This window comes from Leptidea sinapis, chromosome 4 (genome assembly GCF_905404315.1).
Source record: "Leptidea sinapis chromosome 4, ilLepSina1.1, whole genome shotgun sequence".
Taxonomy (NCBI): Eukaryota; Metazoa; Arthropoda; class Insecta; order Lepidoptera; family Pieridae; genus Leptidea; species Leptidea sinapis.
In genome coordinates, this window is record NC_066268.1 from 703,886 (window position 1) to 727,182 (window position 23,297).

Below are 23,297 nucleotides of genomic sequence, written 5' to 3' on the forward strand. Positions count from 1 at the left end.
ATTTAATTTGCATGTATTTACAAAAAAATATACTTAGTCTATGGTCACCTTATAATAGAACGTTCCAGAAGAGTATTGATTCGTTTTTCTATGTTCCAAAAATTTATAAGATTTTAAATGGTTAAAGAATTTATTTCTCATAAGAATTTACGAATTAACTTGTGGAGAAAATAATTTTATGTACAAATTAAATTTGTGAACGTAAGGAACCTGAGAGATTGTGGGTTCTAGTGCCGCATCGTTCATAAATTTTGGTTACAAATTTAATTTGTATAGTTAATCCTAGAAGTGAAAGATATCACAATAAAATATAAAAAAATATTTTATTGTAGTATAATTTTTTTTTAATATTTTAGAATACATCAATTCATCAATCACCAAAATTATATGGCTGGTGTTATTGAAATGGCGCGCGGGTGGGCGTATTTTGACTTAATTATCTAGTTTTGTATTTTATTTCTATCATTTTACATTAAGGCTGGGGACTGAGCCAACGGCCTTGAGGAATTGAGCGGAGCTAGGTTACCTCTCTCGCAAAAGATCGCCATAGTTTTGATGATAATAATATTATTACAAGCATTTTAAATTCATTAGAATTATTTAAGAATATATAACGAAATTCAAAAGAATTGAAAGTGTTTAGGTGGTAAAGGTTACATTAATTTTCTTTCTTTGCCTTTCTTGATGATACCACAACTTTTAAATGGAGCGAACGCCCTCAGGCTATTTAATAACAAATTTGCTTGTATTGAAAATTTATAAAAAAAAAAGGAGCCCGCTGAGTTTGTTGCGCCCTGTTATACTGTCCAATACTAATGATTTGGGTGAAAAATCGCTTCGATTAACATTTAGGAGTCAGCAATATTGATGTCTATAATATACCAATAACTTGTAAACTCTCGCGCATCTCTCTATACCACCTACGCTAGGGAAGGGTTAGATCTATCGAATCTAGCTTGAGAGAAGTACAACAATAACGCACGGGGTATAGAGAATCAAACAATATATCAAATATGATTGCGTAAACTAGCAACTTAGTTAGTATTGAAAAATTAATAAAAAATGCAACTGTTTTTGTATTACCGGCAAAATTGTTAATATAAATAATATAATACAATATTAAACAACATTTCAAGCATAAGCTTGTATTGAAAGATTGAAGTATTTCTCATAGCTGATCCAAATCATATCAATCTATTAGCAGGTGGCTGCGATTGGCAAAATACATTGGCTTGAGTTAGTAAGATTGCAAGAAATTGTATTCTTACTAACTATATACGTCACGCAAGTTAAACATAATATGCCCCAGAGGAATTAATTGAAAATTCTATTTCAGAAACCCTTAAATGTGGTCGCTTCCATGAGCATCTGCGAGACACTTTCGCTCCACTCGTAGTGAGATACGTAGACCTTATGGAGTCTTCCATAACACAATCTTTGCATAAGGGATTTGAAAAGGAACGATGGGAGATCAAAGGGTAAGGGCTAGAAAGAGAGAAGAAACAAAAATCATTTGTTCCCTATGGTCAAAATGATTCTTATGAATGTCAAAGATTTTACCTCCACTTCCAAAGAGTTAAGATTTAATGAGAAGATGTGGAAAGCAACTCATTGACACTCTTTTAAATCTATATTTACTTATCATAATCATGTCTTATCATTTTACATTAAATTTTGTACAGTGTATGTAAAGTGATGCATTAATTATCATTAAAAGAGTAACGAGTAAAGTAGATGTATCAATCCACATCAACATCCGTAAAGTTAATATGAGAGAACTTATATATTTAAACTAATAATTTAAAATAGTTTATTATCAATTATCAAAATAAAAATCCCCGAAGACAGGACCGACCAGGCACTACAAGTAGCACCTGTTCACGAGCATGAAGCATGGACATGCGAACGCTTCCCTCACTCACTTCTCAGTCAAATTTTCTTGACTCATTAGCTAATGAGCCTCACGAAATAATTAATACTAGCTGACCCGACAGACGTTCTTCTGCTGATAAAAAAATCTCTTGCGGGTGGAAATTTTTAATTCGTAATTCCATTCTCTCTAATCTGAAGTTGGTGAAAGGAAAAATCCTGCCAAATTTCAAGTTTCTACGCCTTATGGTTCCAGAGATATCATTGTGAGTCAATACATAGGTGGACATCTGTTGTGTTTTATTTAAAATAATTCCAAATTACTAGAAACGGCTGCGCAACAAGTGAAGAACTATTCTGGAAGTTAGATGCTCTTCAAAGCTTTATCCGTGATCTTCATTGGCCTGAGCCAGAATTTCGAACCCATTTGGAGCAGAGGTTAAAGCTGATGGCAAGTGACATGATGGAGAATTGCATCCAAAAAACAGAAGCTGCTTTCCAGGTGCGTTTAATAAGTTAATTTAACTTTTTCTAGCTCCGACGCTGATTAACATTAATTTTTAAATTAATTTAAGTTGGAGTCACAAAATGACCGTATCGTACAATACGCTTTTGCAAGAGCGACTATTTTTGAGAGTTTATTATATATTTTGTTGAGTGTAAAACAGGAACTTCCTAAGCGAATCTTTGTAGCGACGAAATACTACCCAAAGACATTTTGAAAGTCCATATTGTGTGAATTAATCTTAAATATTACGTATGTAAATGTTACGTATAGACGAACTTAGGAATGAACATATTTGCTCAGTGTTTACAGGATTGTATGAAATGGACCTTCTTGTAACCTGTACGCTTATTACATATTCTTTGAAAAATGAATAAACTTAAGCTGCGATTGCACACTTTTTACAAGTAAATAATTTAATAATAAATCATTTAATTCAAGGCGTGGTTGAAGAAGAGTGTGACATTCATGTCAACAGACTACATAATACCAGCTGAGATTTGCGCAATGGTAAATGTAGCTCTTGATGCGAAGAACCAAGCACTGAAGTTATGTGCTGTGGAAGGAGTCGACGTTGTAAGTACTATAAAATAAAAATAATATATAATCCTAGATTCTTTAAAAACATAGACAATGTGGACTAATAGAGAATACAACGATGATTTTGCACGAGTTGATAATTTGGCATTTTTGGATTTACAGAAGCATTAATATATTCTAGGCAACCCTGGTATTGTATATATATACATATTCACAATAGTAAGTATGAATTTTTATTCAATTTAAATTAATAATGCAGTTATATTTATTGATAAAGACATATAATATATTTTGACTCTTTCATTACAAGTTTTGCCCAACATATTACATTTAGTCGTAACACGAATACTTAGATCTGCATATTATATGCTACTGGCAAAACCTGGCCTTGCTTCATTGTAGTTAAGCCCCTTCACCCCTAATTCACCCCTTTATATGTAACCGGAAGCAAATATTATATAAAAGTTAGCACTCCTTTGTTTTTTTAATCACGATTTCACTGTCCACCGTCTACCGTCAATACCATATTTTATGCCTATAGGCGCGAAATTTCCAAATATATTCCTTCTAACTGATCATTATAAAAGTCATTTAAGAAGTTAATAGAACAAACGTCAAAATTATCTTCTACGTGCCACGCAGGTGACCATTTGATTTTCGCTAGCAGTAAATTTTGTCAATATGCGAAAATTATCAAAGCTGTTATTCCCTTAGTTCTAACTAATTTATTAACAAACCCATTTCATGTCTAACGATATCATCGAGATAAATCATCTAGATTTTGCTAATCTTTTTGTACTATGAACTACACACCGAAGATTTAACCTATTCATTTCGTTAGTAACTTAAAATATTTGCTTACACAACTGCTACCACTCAAACTGCTTTACAATATATCATCGCTTTACATTGTTCTGTACATGACGATATGCTTGACTCATATCAACACTAGTAATAATATTATGTGGATATAAAGTTTTTTTTTCAAGAATGTAAGAATATACTGTTGTTATTGAACTTTTTTATTAACACGCACATTTTCTCACAGTACCAGTCCCATGCTAAAATGGATACCCAGATCGAGGCCTGTCTGCAGGCAATGATGTCAGGGATGACGACACGGCTGTCCGCAGTGCTGGAAGCAACGTTGGCCAAAATCGCACGCTTTGATGAAGGAAGGTAATTGTTTGTTTATACAGGCAGATTTATTATCGCTTAATTTTTTTTTAAGCATTTTGGTATCTACTAAGACCCATTTGTGAGTTGAATGCTAACACTTAAAACTTATAACCGAAAGGATTTTCGATATATCAACGTGGTTAGCCTATCTAAATAGAGAAGTTAAAGGGTAGGCCTTTGGCCTATGTTGCGGCAAGGTTTCCTGGCGGCCAGCCATCAAAGGCACCAACTGGCCGAAAAATTTGTAACTTATGATAAGTTATTTGTAATTGACGCAATGTGTTAGTGGGCGGGTGTAGCATAGCACGGAAGCACTTAACTCTTCATCTCTTCTCTTTTTCTTCGCGCCATTAGTTTCCGAAGCGGTAGTAGTGTCTAGACTCTAGTATATTTTATATATAAATCTAGTATTTCAATAGATAAAAATTATGTGATTAAGTCTTCCCGTGTTATACATAATATATTAGGTACAAGTACTATTCTAAAAAAGGTGAAAAAGCTTATGGGCCTCGTGAATAGAAGTCACTAAATTATCATTCATTCTTTATTCAGTTATGTACATTTGATTTATTATTTTCATTGTACCTGCGTGCTCAGTAAAATTAAAATAAATTTTACTCCAAATGTATATTAAAGTAAATCTTCATTTTTGAGGTTTATGCCAAAATAAAATTAGTACTTATTTCATATCTATTAATTAACAGCCACTCTTTGAATTTCAGCATTTATAGCTTCATCGTTTTACAAATCATTTCCATTACATTATATGTAAATTAACGCAAAATAGTTAATTTTTCATAATTATATACCTTAAAGTTTTAGGTCCTCATTATCCTTTATTTGGAAATAAAATCCACAACTGACTGTCTTGTACTTAAGGAACCTGAGAAAGAAGATGGAATTCAGGTTTCCCAAAAGCTACGAGCTTCAGACTTATAAATGCGATTATAATAATTAAAAATTAATTGATATTATTCCCACTATTCATTAGTGAAAAACAAATGTTTTTTTAGATATAATGATATTATTCAAATTGTTATGTAATAACTGAGCCTGAGAAAGAAGATGGAATTCAGATTTCCCAAATGCTAAAAGCTACGAGTTTTAGACTTATAAAATGCGATTATAATAATTAAAAATTAATTTATATTATTCCCACTATTCATTAGTGAAAAACAAATGTTTTTTTAGATATAATGATATTATTCAAATTTTTATGTAATAACTGAAATAAACCAATGTTTCAGTTTGATTGGATCAATTCTGACGATTGCGAACGTGTCTGGTTCCGGTAAAGACATTGGTCAAGGCTACGTCAACTTCATGAGGAACTCTATGGATCAAATTAGATCTAAGGTTTGTAACAAAATTGCTGATAGACAATTATTATTTTATGGAAAAGAAATTGTCATTTTAGTCATAAGCTGACAGATAAATTAAGTTCCTCCGTACACACACCTTAACAATCAGCGCCCCATACCATCGTTTACCCTCCACTACGAGGCTTCCAACAATGCAACCCTGACCGTATCTTTCTCTGGATCGACTCATACACTTCCCCTTTCTTAAGGCAAAAACTGTACACATCAGTTAAGTCTTTTTTCCGTAATCATCCCAATTTAGTTGGTCAAAAGCACAGCTGGCGTCAAGCGGATGAACTGTGGTGAGTAGAATACAGTAGTAGAATACAATCAAGAATTCGTAACTGACCAGATGGTCACAGTTTCTCATACTCTCTCCAACACCAGAGGAATCACAGGAGTGTTGCATGTATGGATTTGCTAGCACGGCGCGAAGGAACTCATTCAACAGTCTTAAACTGCAGCAGACGAATGCCACACAACCAGATGATAAGGATGATATTGTTGTACTATATGCGATAGTTAGTAAAAATCGGGTCAGGGAGAAGGTAGTAAATATATCATAATTAACAAAAACAAATTCTTAATTTATTATAAAATTAAAACTATAATTACGGGCAAGTGTACTAAAAATACTGACTACTGATAGTATTAGTATTCCATGATTGTGTATTAAATTTTAAATTTAATTACAGGTGACAGATGAACTGTGGATTCTGCAGTTATTCGAGCACTGGTATGCGGTCCAGATGACCATGATTTGCAAATGGTTGGAAGTACGGCCAGCTTTACATCTACAGCAAGTTGCATGCCTCTCAATAGTTGTCAAGGTAAGAGCTTTTATTTTGAAGTTTCATATTTCTGAACTTAGTGACCCTATAGCCCCGTGATTCTACCTCTGAGCGAATAAATTCCGGGTGCAAATCCATCCTTCTTTGCACAGGATGCCGGATAGATTATGGGTACTACAACGGCGCCTATTTCTGCCGTGAAGCAGTAATGTGTAAACATTATTGTGTTTTGGTCTGAAGGGCGCCGTAGCTAGTGAAATTGCTGGGCAAATAAGACTTAACATCTTATATCTCAAGATTACGAGCGCAATTGTGGTGAAGCTCAGAATTTTTCATGAATCCTGCGCGGCATTTCATTGAAATGGACAGGGCGTATCAAATACCATCAGCTGAACGTCCTGCTCGTCTCGTCCCTTATTGTCATAAAAATCCCGGTCGGTGCAAGCATTTATGTGATGAATACCAATGTTTATTTCCGAGTCATGAATCATTTGCTCGGCGGATTGGTGTGTTCGTTTGCAAACAAGAATTAAAACCATTTTAATAATACGTCTTAGTTCGTGATTTTTGTTCTGTTGATTATATTATGTTAGTTAGTATATTTTTTTCTTTTGTTTTCTCTATTGTTAGAACGTACGGCACTCCACACAAACCCGAGTGGTTTATGGGTGCTATTGTATTGTGTTATCCTTTATTTTTCCTTAAAAAAATATGCTTAAGTATTAATATAAAACAAATCTTATAACTATATTTACAATACTATGACTACATAGAATTAAAACTATCATTACGTGGAAGCGTTCCTAAAATACTGGCAGCATTTCCACGTTGGATAGCTAGGCTGATCCTTTGACCGAGATTGCTGCTAGCGCTTGGGTTTCCAGTAGCCTTATTGAGGCGCGAAGATAGTATTTTGAACATTCTCCGCCCCTCTGGGCCCCACGGGCCAAGTGTCTCGACAATTTTTAAGTTAATTGTATTTAATATAATATTGTTGTCGGGCAAAGTACAGGCCATGCCTAGTTTGGCGTTAGATAACTTGTGTAAAAGTGGCCTTAAGTTGGGAGTATACTCCTAGCTTGAAATTCCCTCAGTTGGTCATATACATTTGTAAACATTGTCGTTCGGTTAGCAAAAGATTCGAAGCGCATGCTGAGTTCTGAACAAATTACTTTTGCAGTCATTTTATTTAAATCACTTTATATTGTCGGTTAAAAATAAATCTATGATATATCCACGTGTGTGCAGGTATGTGTGTGTATTCATTACGTACGCACGCAAGAGCGTTAATTTAAACAATTTTGTAATAAAGAAGGTAGTAATAATACAACTAAAAAATATTATTATACCGCATAATTTAGTTAAATAACGTTTATTTATATCATAAAATTATTTATTCAATTCTGTATATTTGAAAGAGCGATATCTCAAGTCAATTTCCTAATATGCAAATATTGGGGTTGAACAAGCTATCAACTGTAAAGAAGATCCTGTAGGTGGAGCCACAATCTGAGAGTTGAACAAGATATACAAGATTTATCAACGATACGGCACTCGAACGGTTAGCTCAGTGGAAGAGCACTCGCAAGGAATGCGAGAGGTCGCAGTTTCGAGTACCGTTAATAAATTTTGTTTTCGAATTTAATTTGTGTAATTAATCCCAGACGTGAGGGCTATTTTAAGATTTTATTAAAATAATAATTCTTCTACACCCACGCTTTTTTTTACAATAAAATATATTTTTTTACACTATTTTCAATTTAAATTTATTTTCTATTTTTTAGTTGAATTTTATATGAAGCGTGCTTTTTAGTATTTTTAACTATTAAGTATTTATTTTTCATATTTTAGTTAAATTTTCTATAAAAGCGTATTTTTAAAACTATTAAGTACTTTAACATCAATTCCTGACTTATCGACTATAGATGAAAATTATATAAATTAACAAAAATCATATTTTGCAAATTGAAAAATTGAATAATTTTATCAAATTAGTGTAATGTCAGTCCTCGGTAAATCTACAAAGTTTGAACGAAATCTAGCATTTTAAAGTGGGTCAAAATCGCGCCCAAAGAAGTCGGTTACAAACATACAGGTGAAGCTAATATAAAGCGTATAAAAATATAGCAAATTGTTTATTAAATTATTTTTATACAATTATAAAGTAGTAATAATTTTATTTTACAACAGATACGTATTGAAATTTATTTAAATCTCGTCGATTGGTTGTGGTTCAATGGACATAATATTATTAGTTACAGGACTAATATTTTTGGAGCATTTTATTGTAATTATAATCACCTGAGAAAAAACCAGGCTAATAAATTCAGAGACTTTTTTTGCCTCTGCCTCTCGGACTATAATGTTAAGGGTCGTATTTAGATGTCGGTGTGCACGCGCATCGTAATAATTCACTTTTATCATTCAAATCAAATCAAAATCACTTTATATGTAGGTCACGGAAATGACACTTATGAGTGTCGAAAAAAAAAATTCTTATTGAATCCACTGCTACTTCGTAAAGGGTTGAACAAATGAGAAGAAGTAGCAAGACTCTCATTGCCACTCTTTTAATTCATGATTTATATTTTCATCGTTTTACAAATAATTTCAATTACAAAATAATATAATATGCAACAAACATACTCAAACGTCAAATAGTCAATGCCTTACACAAGTAACTCAAAAAAATAAATGTAAATTACTACAAAACAAAAGTTATTGAGTACAGGAGCTGCATCATCCACACACACCGTAAATAAATAAAGCTCATTTTCCCCTAATGCGCTAAAGAACTAAAACTTAAAAGCGGTACAATTATAATTTCAGAAAATGTACAGCGATTTCGAGCTGCAAGGAGTGATCGATGAAAACTTGAACACCAAGAAGTACCAAGAAGTGGCTGCCAGAATGCATACAGAAGAAGCGACCTGCAGTTTGCTGTTGGCCCAACAAGATACAGGGTATGTGCAAATAGCAAATCAACAACAATAACATGCAACGTGTACGGCGAACGAACTGCAGATTGCCTAATACCTCGATTGCTAAATGAATTGCCCTCCATTGAGTGGCAAAATTTAACAACTAAAAACATTAATTATAGATTAAAGGATTATCTATTAAAAAACTATAGCAGCTTAGATAATTTGAACCTGCTAAGTTATATTTATTCGTTTTAAGTCTTTTTGTTCGTTTGACCTAGTTTGTATATCATATTATGATAAACTAGCTGACCCGGCAAACGTTGTTTTGCCATATAAAGTATAATTCACACGATAGTTTTATAAGTAATAAAATATTGCCTATATTATAGCCTGTATCATTTTGTTCTAGCCTATAGTCTTCCTCGATAAATGGACTACCCAACACTGAAAGAATCATTCAAATCGGACCAGTAGTACCAGAGATTAGCGCGTTCAAACAAACAAACACTGCAGCTTTATAATATTATTATAAGTATAGATAGTATAGATAAATAAAAAAAAACTGAAGAAGTCAGTTGATATAACATAATGATTACTTCAAATTAGAGGATTTTCATTCCTTTCAAATTTAATAATTTTATTGACTAAAGGATATGAAATCACTTTTTGAACGTCATACACATTCGAAAATTTATGCCTCAACGGGCACAAGAAACTCAGCACTCTTCGCTCTTCTTCTATTTTTTATATATTATTGAGATCCTTTAGCATAAGATCACAAGCTTTTATTGAATTTTTGTGAAATGCAGTCTCTTTCAATTTTTTATGTTATTTTATATATACGAGGGTAAAAACAGGCGATGCGTGATGGCGTCCCTAAGCCGTTTCGGTTCAGGAAAACTGCAGCCGGTAAATGATGTCACAGACAAAAGTACGCTGGTAAAGTACTCGTAGAACACATAATACGGGTGGAATTTCGTATTTTGACGTTATGTCCGGTGGTAGAATTCATATGTCCGGTGGTATCAACCCAAACAACTCCTCTTCCCGTGATAAATGTGGTAGAAGATGCAGAGATCTCAAGGCAACGCCAAAGAATCAAGCCGATCGGAGATGAGTTTTTTTATGGAGTCGGAAAAAGGAGGACAAACCAGCGTACGGGTCATCTGGTGTCAAGTGATCACCGCCACCAATATTCTCTTGCAACGCCAGAGGAATCACAGGATCGTTGCCGGCCTTTAAGGAAGGTGTTCTTTTTTTTTGGAGGTACCCATGTCGTATCGTTCCGGAAACAGCGCACAAGAAAGTTCATTCCACAGCTTTGTAGTACGTGGAAGCTCCTTGAAAACAGCACTGTGGAGGACCGCCACACATCTAGATGGTGGGGATGATATTGTGGCATGTCTTGCGAAGGTGGAATTTGGCGGCAGGAATCAGGTGAAACAGCTCTTCGAAACACTTCCCGTGATACATGCGAAGTGTAGAAGACACACAATGAAGCGACGTCTCTACGCAATGCTAAGTGTTTGATCGTCGTTGATTCGAGCCAGTCTTGGTTGTATGCAAGAAAATAAATGGAGAAGTTAGTACTGGGGAGCGCGCGCCCAGAGGTGAGAACAGTACTCCACGTGAAGCCGAATTTGCGCCTTATATAGTTCGGCTTAAAGAACTTTAATTTCTCATTAAGACTGTCGTCACTTACATGAGAACATAAAATCAGTGAGTGAGAGGCGAATTTGCTCATTGCTGCTTTCCGGTTTTTTAAGGCGGTGGTCCAAGTTACAAGATATAGTTTATTGTTATTATGATAAGATGTTTTTATTCATTGCTTTGTAAATGATATAGCAGCCTTTTTTTGAAGATGTTGAGCGAAGTCGCTTCTCTAACAGTTTTCGGAAGCTTATTGTATAGCTGTACTCCTGCAAATGTTATATTATTTTTACCATAGTTGGTTCTAATACTAGGTAATACAAGGTGTCTGGCGCGACGTAATGCATATTTGTTGGTATTGTGTTTTGTTGTGAATGTTGTATTTGAGTAAATGAGTCTATGAGTTATCTTATATATAAATATGCATGTGTAGTAGTCGTAAAGTTGAGTAATGTTCAATAGTTTCGTTTCTTTGTAAATAGTTTCTGTAGGAGTTAAGTATAAGTCATAATTATGTAAAATTTTTATTATTCGGTTTTGTAGCGTTTGGATTGGTTTTATATTAGTCTTACCTGCATTACCCCATATTTCAATGAGGTAGAGTAAGTGTGGCTTAACTAGGGCATTATATATCAATAGTCGAGCTTGTTTTTGAATACACCGAACTATTTTGTGTAGAGAGCCTACTAGAGATGAAAGTTTGTTTTTTATATTTATTAGGTGTGATTTCCATGTTAAGTGTTTATTGAGTGTCAATCCAAGGTATTTTTCTTCAAAAGTCTTTTGCAATACTTCTCCGTTGATGGTAAGATTAGAAATATTAGGTAGTTTTTTATTTTTAGCACTAAATAACATATATGATGTTTTGGAGGCATTGATAGTTAAAAGGTTAGTTGCTGGCGGTAGCTTGATGTGTGTCATGTCTCGCCTTACTGAGTGCAAGCTTTTTATAGCCCCATCTCAATTAACCACGAAACTGAACGTCGCACGATATATCGACTCCGAATATTTTATATTATAATGACAAATATTCTTCCTGCTGTTATATTGATCCTATAATTACAGTGGTGGAGATGAAGGTTCGGAAGAGGGATCGAAAGGAGGCAAGTCCAAGTTAGAATCTCTTACCGAAGACGCGAAGCTTGGAAATATGTCTGCTGTCGTTGGAAAGGTAAATATAATACATATTTATAATAAAACAAACATTAAGAAACATTATTCACAAAAATTCATATTTTTATTTGATTCGTTAGAAATATTTCGTACTGTAACTTATGAACGATGTGGAATTTAAACCCATGCTTCCGAGATTATGTTTTAAATGCTTGCATTACGGCTAAGGATAAGTTTTGAAAAATGTGAACATCTATATCTTATATAGTTAAAAATAGTGTTTACCATTATTTTGTAGTGAAGAACCCAAAAAAATGGCAACGTTGTGTTATTTGAACAGTCTTCTTTTCTCGAAATAGTTATAGCATTTTACCGCATCTTTCTTAAAAAAATTAAGTGATAGGTATCTAGTCCATTGTATCTAGGTTTATATTGAAGCAGAAAATACAAATTTCAAGAAACGAATTCAGCATGACCCTCCAAATATCTGCTTTTTTGCACAAATTTTACATAAATTTTGGCTGTTCTTAATTTACTCCTAAATTAAAGAAGTAAAGAAAACATTGCGAACAAACTACGATTAGCTTTTCAAGAATCTCAACTCCCTTCCTCAATATGTGACCAAAATAGGTAAGAATTCTCTGCTGACAGATCGTAGACAGGCCGGTTCGGATGCATCGTTCACGTTTTCACACCGTATAGGAAAATAGGGATTATAAGAGCGCGTATATCTGTCTTAGTAACTGTGTATCATCATCTCCATATCAGCCGGAACAAATCTCCACGACGATCGGTCCTGTGCTGCCCTCATCCAACCTGTTGCGAAGATCTTGATCAGGCCATCGGTACAACTTATGGGTGACTTCCAATACTGCGTCTTCCGGTACATGGTCACCATTCGAAAACTTTACTTCCCAACGACCATATGTCCGTCGAACTATGAGCCCTGCCCACTGCTTCAGTTTCGCAATCAATTAGGCTATATTGGTGAATTTGGATCTCCTACGGATCTCCTCGTTTAAGTGTGTACAAATGAAATAAGATATAGCGGACGACTTTTCGAGATACCTCCTGTCCCAATTAAGGCTGAGTTGCACACATTAACATTATCAATAACATCATCATGTTACAGTACCGGTTAAGCAAAAAATCTGTTGCACCATTTCACAATCTTTGGATGACGTCATAACTTTAACTGTTAAACGTCACCTATCTTCACGGTTAAAGCTAAAAGGTTAAAGTTAATGTTAAATAGCGACCTGTCAATAGTTTCAAATAAATATTCGATATTGACTTGATATTTCACTTTTTAAATTTTACTATGCCAAGGAATACGATGGTGCAACACATCCCACAGTCTATGTGAATGTCGTCGTTACTGTCAAAGTTTATTTTGACTTTAACCTTAACTATAACAGCTAATATGATGCAACCCTAAGTATTTCATTCCACTAAAATCTTCGTTATATGTTGCAGGTTGGCAACATGTTCGGGCGAGGAATCGGCGAGCTATCAACAAAATTAGGCGGTGCCTCATCCTGGTTTTAGCGTAAATTTTTTCAGAGCCATTACTTTAACAAATTCCATTGCATCATTTACTATCAAAAACATAAAAGAAATCTTCAAAACCTTCACTGTGATGTGAAAATGTAGCGTTTCGACCCATTTGAATGGCGTCCGTAGCTTAGAAGTGATTTAAGTAGAATTTGTTTTGTAAGCTTACTTATGTACAGTTAGAAAGATTCATTTATAAAGCAAATAATATGTATTAGGTGTGAATATTATTCTAGTATTTGATAAACTTGAGTAAAATAATTTATTTAGACGTGAAATGCATAATAATTATTAAGTACACGTGTACCAAGCAGTGCTAACAATAATTATACATATCGCTTTGGGCAAATATAGTATAATCGATGGTAAATTAATATATTAAAGAACATAAAATTATTTACAAATGTGTTAAATAGCTACTATTGGGTCGGTTACACGAATGGATGAGATTTTAGCCGAGCGACACGGCAGGCGATTTTTATTTCATGTACAATGGTTTAATGATGTTAAATATCGGGATACATTTGTAACGTACAAATTATTGTACGTTATTTATTTATCCCAACATCAAGAGTGACAAAAGAAGAAAACTAAGAAAAAACAACTTATAATACGTGTCACAGGCAAACTTTGTGTGAACAAACGGCATAATATAATGACAAATTTACTTCCCAAAAAGGACACTAGTTTCCAATCGTGCATTGAGAGCGTTAGTAATTACATCTGATCCATTTTTATTGCATATCATTGGTCACAAATATGACTTATATAGAAGTTTAATTTCGCTGTTGACAACTGCTAAACTTGGCTTTAATAAGATGTATCTGTCTTAGATAGTTTATACGTTTTGAAAAAGACAAGTTTTATTGCTTTAGTGTGAGTGACAAGCTGCTTTTTACAATCGCGATTTGTATGTCGCTTTGTGTTGTTAAAATAGAGGTAAACCGTCACTATATTTTTCGACCCTTTCACAGCACGTTGTCACAGTCTGGACGTATAAAAGATCTAAGGTGTCTTTAGCAGTTCTACCACTAAGGACTAATAAGCACGTACGAAAACGATGAAATTTTAAAGAGGTCAGGTTAGAAAACTGCGAGACATTTGCATTTTGCTGTTAATACACCCTTGCATATGCTAAAAAATCGCTTGCCGTGCTCATAGATCCTACTTAAACCCTTATGTTTGATATTCAACTTAAAATGTCTCTAGTAATGAATGAAAACCACGGACCGAACGAACCACGGAAAAAAATGACGCGTCCCCTTTAATCTGACAGAATTACCTAAATTATAAATTTAAGGCGATAACAGACAATAAATTCTACGTGGACTTATACCCCTAAATAAAACTGAGTTTCTTAAGTTCGACTTAAGATAAATTTCGTCATGCCTTGTCGATTATTACAATACTCAGTCTGCATTCGTTCACATCTTTATAAATACTTCTATTTTCTCTATTTCATTTCTATTTTCTCTATTTTATTTCACTTCTAGTACCTTCATTTCAGATTTCTATGCATAGTAGATTTACATTCCAAACTAGAGCTAAAGTGGAAAGTTACGCTCTGAATTATGTGAAGCTGTCCTTTTAAGCCTAACTTACTAACAGGAGAAAGGAATTTCAAAGAGCGGCTTAAGGCAATTATAGAAATCCAATTTGAAAAAAAAACCTACAAAACCTATAATTCTTTAAACAATTTGTGTCTTTATTTTAGTACTGAAGTTTATTGCAGACAGTACTGCCGCGTGTGTGTAGATAGCATTAGTGTGTGAGTGAGAAAAAAATATAAGCGACGCCATTTTATATTCTTCTCTCTTCATTCGAGGATTTTTAATAGAAATTCCGAAATTTCAATGTTATTTTAAGCATCATAAGCACGGGATGAATTGAAAATATCCCGTTATTAATCTTTGTTCTAATTTATCTCTTTGTAATTTTTATTTCTTTTTTACATACTAACGCATTCGGAATTAATAACACCGTAAATAAATCTATTATTAAAACTTAGTATAATACGTTGGAAAATCTAAATACCTGTATCCAAAACAATAAAATATTTGCTCATACTAAATAATGTAATTTCTAGATATATTTAGAAAATGCATGAATTATTTCTTTCAAATCTCAAAATATGTAATATGTAATGTAATATTTTTCTAATCTTAATAAAATATTTTTTTCCAAATTTTGTATCTAAGTGCATGATAGAAGTAGACATATTTTTGAACAAGTAAAATTAATAAGATGATATACGAGTATTTAAAAATGATTCGTGTACATAGTACTCCAAGTTCGGAATTGATTAGTTTATTCGATGCTTTTTATGGTCGGCAACACTCTTGTGATTTCTCTGGTGTAATGCCTCCTCTCCACTATCGTCGATGATCGTTACTAGAATGATCGTCTGTCCTCGGCAAGTTAATCGTTGATCATCGTGTAGGCATCCACATGATTGTCCGTAATCATTTATTGAGCGACAGTCCTTCAAGATCGACATAATTTTTAAAAATATTTGTGAGCTATTATAGAACTTATAGTAACGATAAAGATCTGAGTACTTAAGTAAGTAAGTATTTTTATGTTTGGGACTCCATATTTCTCGGTAGTTCTGATAAAGTTCTATGAATTTAAATATTTCTTCATTTGACCACACAGTAGTCATTGTATAAAGGACGCGACGACGAAGCGAAGAACGTACAGCTTCGCTCATTGTCCAGTCATCATCAGTATTCTCCAGTGAAAGAATGACCGGCGATCGTGTGGGCACGCGTACGCAACTACAAGCGAATTTCTTGTCATGTGTGCCCGAAAAACTGACAAGTCACCGATCGCCGCAAACACTATGACAATTATAGACGATGATCGGCGACTAGAAGCGAATAAGCCCTCCACACGATCGTGCTCGCGTGTAATCGCCTTCAATCGCCGATTGTGAATAGGCGCCATTACAAGAAATATAGGCCGATCAAATACAATTAGGTAACCCTATTATATAGCAATTCTTTATTCGAAATGTTAACATAAAAGTACACTTCGTCTTCACAGCACCTCCCAACGAAACGAAAGCTGACAAGCGAAGCATTACGTCGTTACAAAATAAGGCTGAGATCTATAGAGCGTACTTAGACTTAGCCCAGACTTTACTAACGTAAAACTAAGCTGGGTGTAAGCTTAGCATAGTCTTTAATTTCGTTTTTATAGTTGTTTGACAGCTGAAATTATGATGAGCTTAAGCTAAGACAGCCCAATGGAAAAGTCTAGTTCGCGTTTTAGCACACCGAGCCAAGTTTTACATTTAAGGAAAAGTCTGAGCAAAAAACAGCCTTAACCTAACGGCTAACCCCGCTTACCGCTTAATACCTAATATCCAATTTGAGGCCTAAACTATAGGCATGTGAGAAATTTGTAATGGTAGTTGCGATGCAATTAAAAAATATAAATTAAAAATATTGACATTAAGAACAGAAGCTAAATCCTTCAAAGTACAAAGTATTATTTATTTATAATAGAGATTAAACGTATAGTGATTTGACCGGATACCGGATGTCGGCAAGCTACGAGCGTTTGAGTATCTATTTACTTATGTGCTACGAGGCAGGAGCGTTGTATATCCAGCTACCGGATGTTAACTACGAGCACATGAGTTACTGTTTAGTTAGTCATGTGCTACGAGGCTGGAGCGCTGGATATCCAGCTACCGGATGATGAAGTGGCAAAGGATAATAGTAGTAGTGATCTTCGCGATCAAGAAAAACTAAGGAAATTAATATTTTAGTAAATTTCATTTTGAGTATGTACTTAAGTCACACAAAACTAACATTTTTATCGTGCAATTTCAAAAATAAACGGTGGCCCATAACGTATTGTAGTATGATTTACCTTGAGTACAATAATGAGATTTTTTTTTATTTTACCATCCGGAATCCAGCCAGTTACTGAATTACTATCCTATATGGTATTACTATATGGTTTCCGGGCGGATAGTGCAAACAAGGCCGGATAGGCTGGATATATGTAGTTACCGCATATCCGTTTCATCTCTAATTTATAAGTAAGAAATTTTATGAGTGGTAAAGGTACGTCAATCGGCCATCTTTGAATACACGCCGCCATTTTGTTCTGGGCAGTCTAACAGTGTGAATCCTATGTTCAGATCGAAATACTACCGGTCGTACGATAGCAATATTAATTTACTTGTTCATTAAAATGTTATTTTGTAATAATATTTTTGCTCTAGTGTTTGATCTTCAATTAAATATCACATGTGCATCTAGTTCCAAATCTAGAATTATCAATTTGAAATTCAATACAAAATAAAATGTAATTAATCCAGTATTTGATGCTATAGATATTATCAATAAATATAATACTATTGTTGTTTTTGTAAAATACTTAAAACGTAATTTAATTTATTTTGCCTGTATAGCCCTTCCAAGTTATCTGTACAGGTCGCAGCGTCGATAGTGGTAATTTTTTTTGTTGCCAAAATCATAAAACCTACAAAATAATTGGCCACGATGTGATGCAACTTCTAAGAGTTTTCGGCTTTTTATTTGCATTTTTCAGTATGAAACAAAACGATGACAAAATGGCTTTTTCAAAATGGCGACTGATGCAACTATAGTTTGCATTTGGACCACTACTCAATAGAAGTTGGTGGCACTATATCAATGTTCGAAAATTCAAATTTTACCTCGAAGGATCATTTGCACATGTGATATAAACGCTCTTTATAAGTACTTCTAGCTTTATAGTAGATTCGTTATTGACATTCCTTGGGTCTGCGGGAAGCGTGAATAAACCTAAATATACTAACATACAATTATATTTGTCCTCTTTTGAAGCGCAATGAAACAGTTCTTTAGCTTAAAAACATTCCAGATTATATTTATTTACTTTAAAGACTTATTACAACGTTTTGATTAATATGACGAGTATTATTTTATTAATTTGGTGCCGATAATTCGATCCAATTGCATTAGTCGTGGTCGCGGCGGATCTGCGGAGGCGGCGAGAAACTCTTGACACGTGGGCACTTGACACTAATAGTACATCAATCTGTCTACGTGGCGTGTAATTTGTTTCGGTCTTTGATTCACGACACACACTGCTCACGACGTCAATATTTTCGGGTATTTTTGTTGTATTTGTACTGCGGAATAAGAATATTAATAAAAAACATGTATAATTTTTGGAAATAAGCAGAAATTTTTATTAATGATGTAGTAATGATAGTTAGTAAATATTTAAAATTATTTAATATTCAATTGTTATGAGTATTCTAGAGTGTTAATGCTGCTAAGATTTGTCTTTAACCAATTCCAAACGTGTTTCGCCTGTAAACGAGGCATCCTCAGGAGATATTGAATTCGTTGACACAATTAATGTATTGTAAATAATTATATATCTACTGAAATATTTAAGACTTAGACAGTACGGGCAGTGAGTTGCAGACTTATCCAAAGTCGCGATAAAATCTTTAAGTTTCTCATGCGACAATTTTCAAATCAAATCAATGTATCACCACCCCCCTTTTTAGGGCATTAGTCAAGTTTTTTACACTTTGAATGAAGATTGTAAAATGCTTGAGGAAACAAAAAACTTCTCTTTATCTTGTGCTGAAATTGTTTTCATCGTTTTGTTCATTCTGGATTAACAAATATGTATTTTCATATTTACAAAATTACAAGTTCAATACCTTTAATTGCTGCAAGGTATGGATAGGATAAAAAGTGTCGGGTCGCCCGCAGACTTTTCTAATGTCACGAACGATTCTTTCTATTCTATCTTAGCATATAGAATGGCAAAATCTGTTAGTACTATAATAGATATCTATATCGTAGTTAAATTTGTTAAATAAAACATTATTCTTCTACGCTATAAACATATTTTGAATAAATAGCAAAAATCTTAGGACTACTGTTTATCTCTGTATTGCTAATTGCCTTAATATCTCAATTGTTATGGAACGCTTGTAAGGAATGCTCAAGAATGATACATTATCTCATTTCTGATTGCCAACTTTCACAAAATTCATACCAAAACGCGAACTCAAGTTTAAATATTAAATTGTTAATGATTTTGATCATTTACTTGTATTTTTTTCATTTCTGCAACCATTAGCGAAATATGAGGGTATATATAAATTTGTTGTTATTTTCTATAAAGGTTCATGTAATTTAGTACAGAAATGTAACGGCCTGAAATTGGAGAAGAAATTGATCTTGAAGAAATATTTATGCAAAAAATTTCAATCACAGGTATTTTAAATAAAATGATCTCCAAAAATCTTTGTACACCGCTTTTTCATGCTTAAGAAGCGGTCTGTTTTATTTTTGTTCAATTAAATTGCAGTGTGCTCCACAAAGCTTCAGTGGACATCGACATTAGCCTGTAACACTATTCCTTTGATCTTTCCAGTAACGTAGAAATGAGTGTTGATCATCACACATCATCAAGCAATCTCGTTGAGCTTCCTATTTCATAAAAAGTCTATAAATTAATGATTAAATTGTGATTCAATAACTATTCATTTATTATTCATTCATCTGAATGTTTCAACTGTTATCGTGCGAAGTACATCTATCAATTGAATTTTCTCATTCGATACTTCGTATTATCTTGTATAATCCCGATTAAATTCCTATTCCATAAAAAGCCTATAATTGTATTATTAAATTCTAATTCAATATCTATTCATTTATTATTCATTCACCTGAATATTTCAACAGTTATCGTGCAAAATACATCTATCAAATGAAATTTCTCATTCGATACCAATTCGTATTTTATCATCACAAATCATCGTCATTCGAGTACTGAGCTCAATGAGTTACGTGCTAGTATATATTGAGCCGACTGAATTGAACCGGATAGCTTGTGACGTCATCATCGCGGCGGCTTCGTCTGTATCGTGCCTAATATTGTTATGCTTATGTGTATCCAAATAAAAGCCTAAGGCTGGGTTGCATTATATTAGCTATTACATTTAATTTTAAAGTCAAATTTCACGTTAACCATAACGCTGACCTTATCATAGACCGCATAATGTGTTGCACCATCGTAATTCGTATTCCTTGGCATAGTTAAAGTTGAAAAGTAAAATATCAAGTCGATATCCAATATTTATTTGAATCTTTCGACAGGTCACTATTTAACTATTTGACATTAACAATAGCTTTAACCGGCGTTAATTGGACGGTTAAGGTTAACAGTTAAAATTATAACGTCGTCTAAAAATTGTCAAATGGTGAGCTGCAGCTCATTTTTGGCTTAACCGTATCTTTAACATGTTAGTAAGTTTTAGTTGGTGCAACCCAGCCTCAACATATTGTGAAAAATTGTGTCATATTTCTTGTCAAATTTATTATTATGATACATTTTTTTTGGTGTTATTAATAATTATAATATTACATTAATGATTAAAAAACATATATTCTTAGATGAAATCTGTGAATCATTTTCTACAGTGAGTATTATATTATAAAAAAAACAATTGACATAGAATTTATAATTGCTACTAGGTACTGTTACCATTTCCTAATGCATTGATAGAAATACTTGTTCAGTACCGATACTTTGAAATTTCCTTGACACAATTTTGATTGGATAGTTGTAAAGTAATTTTATTGACACAATTTTGATTGGATAGCTGTAAAGTAATTTCATTGACACAATTTTGATTGGATAGTTATAAAGTTAGATTTAATTTGACCACCGAATCCGGTTCTAATTGATCTTAACGCTAGGTTAAAATTTATTGGCACTAGAAATTCCTTGATTGTGTAGCTCAAAGTTTTGTTGGCCCAAATTTGATTTGGATCACATAAGCAAAGGTTCTGCTTGTAAAACCGCCGTGACGCAAGGATACAATAAATTATTTACAATAAAATGTTTATTGTTACGGTAATTTTATTTTCATCTTCTAACTTTTATATTCATTCACCTTCTTCTTTTTCTATTTCTAATTCTTTTATATAGTGTAGTATAGATGTTTTATATTGATTGTTTAAATATACAGAGTCAATATGTTGGAAAAGCCTGATCTAGGTGTCCATTCAACAATAAGATCAGGCATGTACTGAAAATGAACTACGTCAAGAGAGAGTTCTTCTGTAGTGTACTAGAACACGCCACAATGCGATTTTCATGGAACTTTCTTCCACGTACAATCAAGCTATGGATTTAGCTTCCTTGTGCAATGTTTCTAGGACAACACGACGTGGGTACCTTCACAAAATATTTACCTTTCTAAAATGCCATAACGCTCAAGTAATTCTTCTTGAGTTTCAAGAGAATGTCGGCGGCGGTGATCACTTAACTCAGGTGACCCGTACGCTCTAAAGCAAATTTATAACCCCACCTTTTCTTCTTTTCTTTCCTCTCTATTCTATAGCTGTTAAAAGGTAAGAGTAATTGTGTAATAGTAAATTACCTAAATGTGTAGTTATATATAATAGATCGTTTACCTCCATTCCCCTCTACAAGTGTACTGCGGGTTGGGGCCTCGCCAGCTGCAAGCTTTGATGTTGGAAGATTATTCGCTAGAGGTTTGCCACATAAATCGGGGATTACTTGTTTTTTTGCTGTCCGATACTATTTATGTGGTTGGGATTTACCTATTCTGCTTTGCATAATCTTCAAATAATAATAATAAAATACCTTACTGTGTAAATTTTATTAAATTTATATTTCTCGGAAACGTCCAAAATATCAAGGGAACTAAATTAGAAGTTAAATGATAATTTGCCACTAATTAATTATAAATAGTAAAAAATTAGTGTAAAACTAACATCCCGATAAGATAAATGAAGCGCCTTAATAAAATTTATAGCAAGGTTTCTTTTATACTGTTTATTGTACCAGTGGGAGGAATCTTTTCACCGGAGCTAGATTCTGACGTTAAGTAGTGTGGAAGCAGTATATGTGCTATGGTTTAAAGGATGCCGAAGCTAGTGAAACTAGTGGCGTTGGACAGGACATGTGATAAGCAAACAAGATAAATGGACAAAAGACATTATAGAGTGGTATCCAAGATATGGAAAAAGAAATAGAGGGAGACAACCAATACGATGGGAAGATGATTTCAAGACGATTGCTGGACCAACATGAGCAAAAACAACGGAAAATAGGGAAAGATCTGCAGGAGGCCTATGTCGCCGGACAAGCGAGCGATAATTATCGATATAGTATATATTACGTGAATTATAATTATGATCATTTAGTATATTAAGTTATAGCATAAGTTAAAAATGCATCTTTTAAGTTTGCTTGCAATAAATGCTTCATTAATTCATTCCACATCCCGATAAGATAAATGCAGCGCCTTAATAAAATTGGTAGCAAGTTTTCATTTATACTGTTTATTATACCAATGGAAGGAATCTTATCACCGGAGGTTAGCTAGGTTCTGCCAGTAAGTAGTGTGGAAGGTAACGAGGGCAAGTAGGTGGGGCAAGCAAAACTAAGTATAAATCGCCCCAATTAAGACACAAATCTAATATTTGCTCTTTAATAGTGATTTACATTTTTATACCTAACATAAGAAATAAGGGCTTGTAACTAATTCAAGTAGGCTTCATAATATTCATAATAGCTTATACACTTAATACATAATAGCGTATACACTTTTATAATAAAGTCCCAACCACTATTCAGGCATTATTGATAAATAAATTTAATTTTTTTATAAAATAAAATGACTCTGTCGTTATTCCTACTACTCCATGGCTGAATATTTAAGTGATCGGACTGCCTGGGACTAGAAAATAATTATTTTATAGCAATAACAATGACAGTAGGATATTGGATT

The 23,297-nt window shown here is 33.6% G+C and overlaps 1 protein-coding gene across 1 annotated transcript in view; it reads left to right on the forward strand.

Moving 5' to 3' along the window:
* LOC126979997 (calcium-dependent secretion activator) overlaps positions 1-21,395 on the forward strand; it is a 53,530-nt gene extending 32,135 nt beyond the window's left edge. Inside the window, exons 16-24 of the mRNA XM_050829607.1 lie at positions 1,337-1,478; positions 2,197-2,371; positions 2,816-2,950; positions 3,963-4,093; positions 5,341-5,449; positions 6,150-6,284; positions 9,075-9,208; positions 11,885-11,990; positions 13,409-21,395. Of these exons, the coding sequence (XP_050685564.1) occupies positions 1,337-1,478; positions 2,197-2,371; positions 2,816-2,950; positions 3,963-4,093; positions 5,341-5,449; positions 6,150-6,284; positions 9,075-9,208; positions 11,885-11,990; positions 13,409-13,480 (1,139 nt within the window). The 3' untranslated portion in view covers positions 13,481-21,395. The remainder of the gene's footprint in view (positions 1-1,336; positions 1,479-2,196; positions 2,372-2,815; positions 2,951-3,962; positions 4,094-5,340; positions 5,450-6,149; positions 6,285-9,074; positions 9,209-11,884; positions 11,991-13,408) is intronic.
* Positions 21,396-23,297: the final 1,902 nt, after the last annotated feature.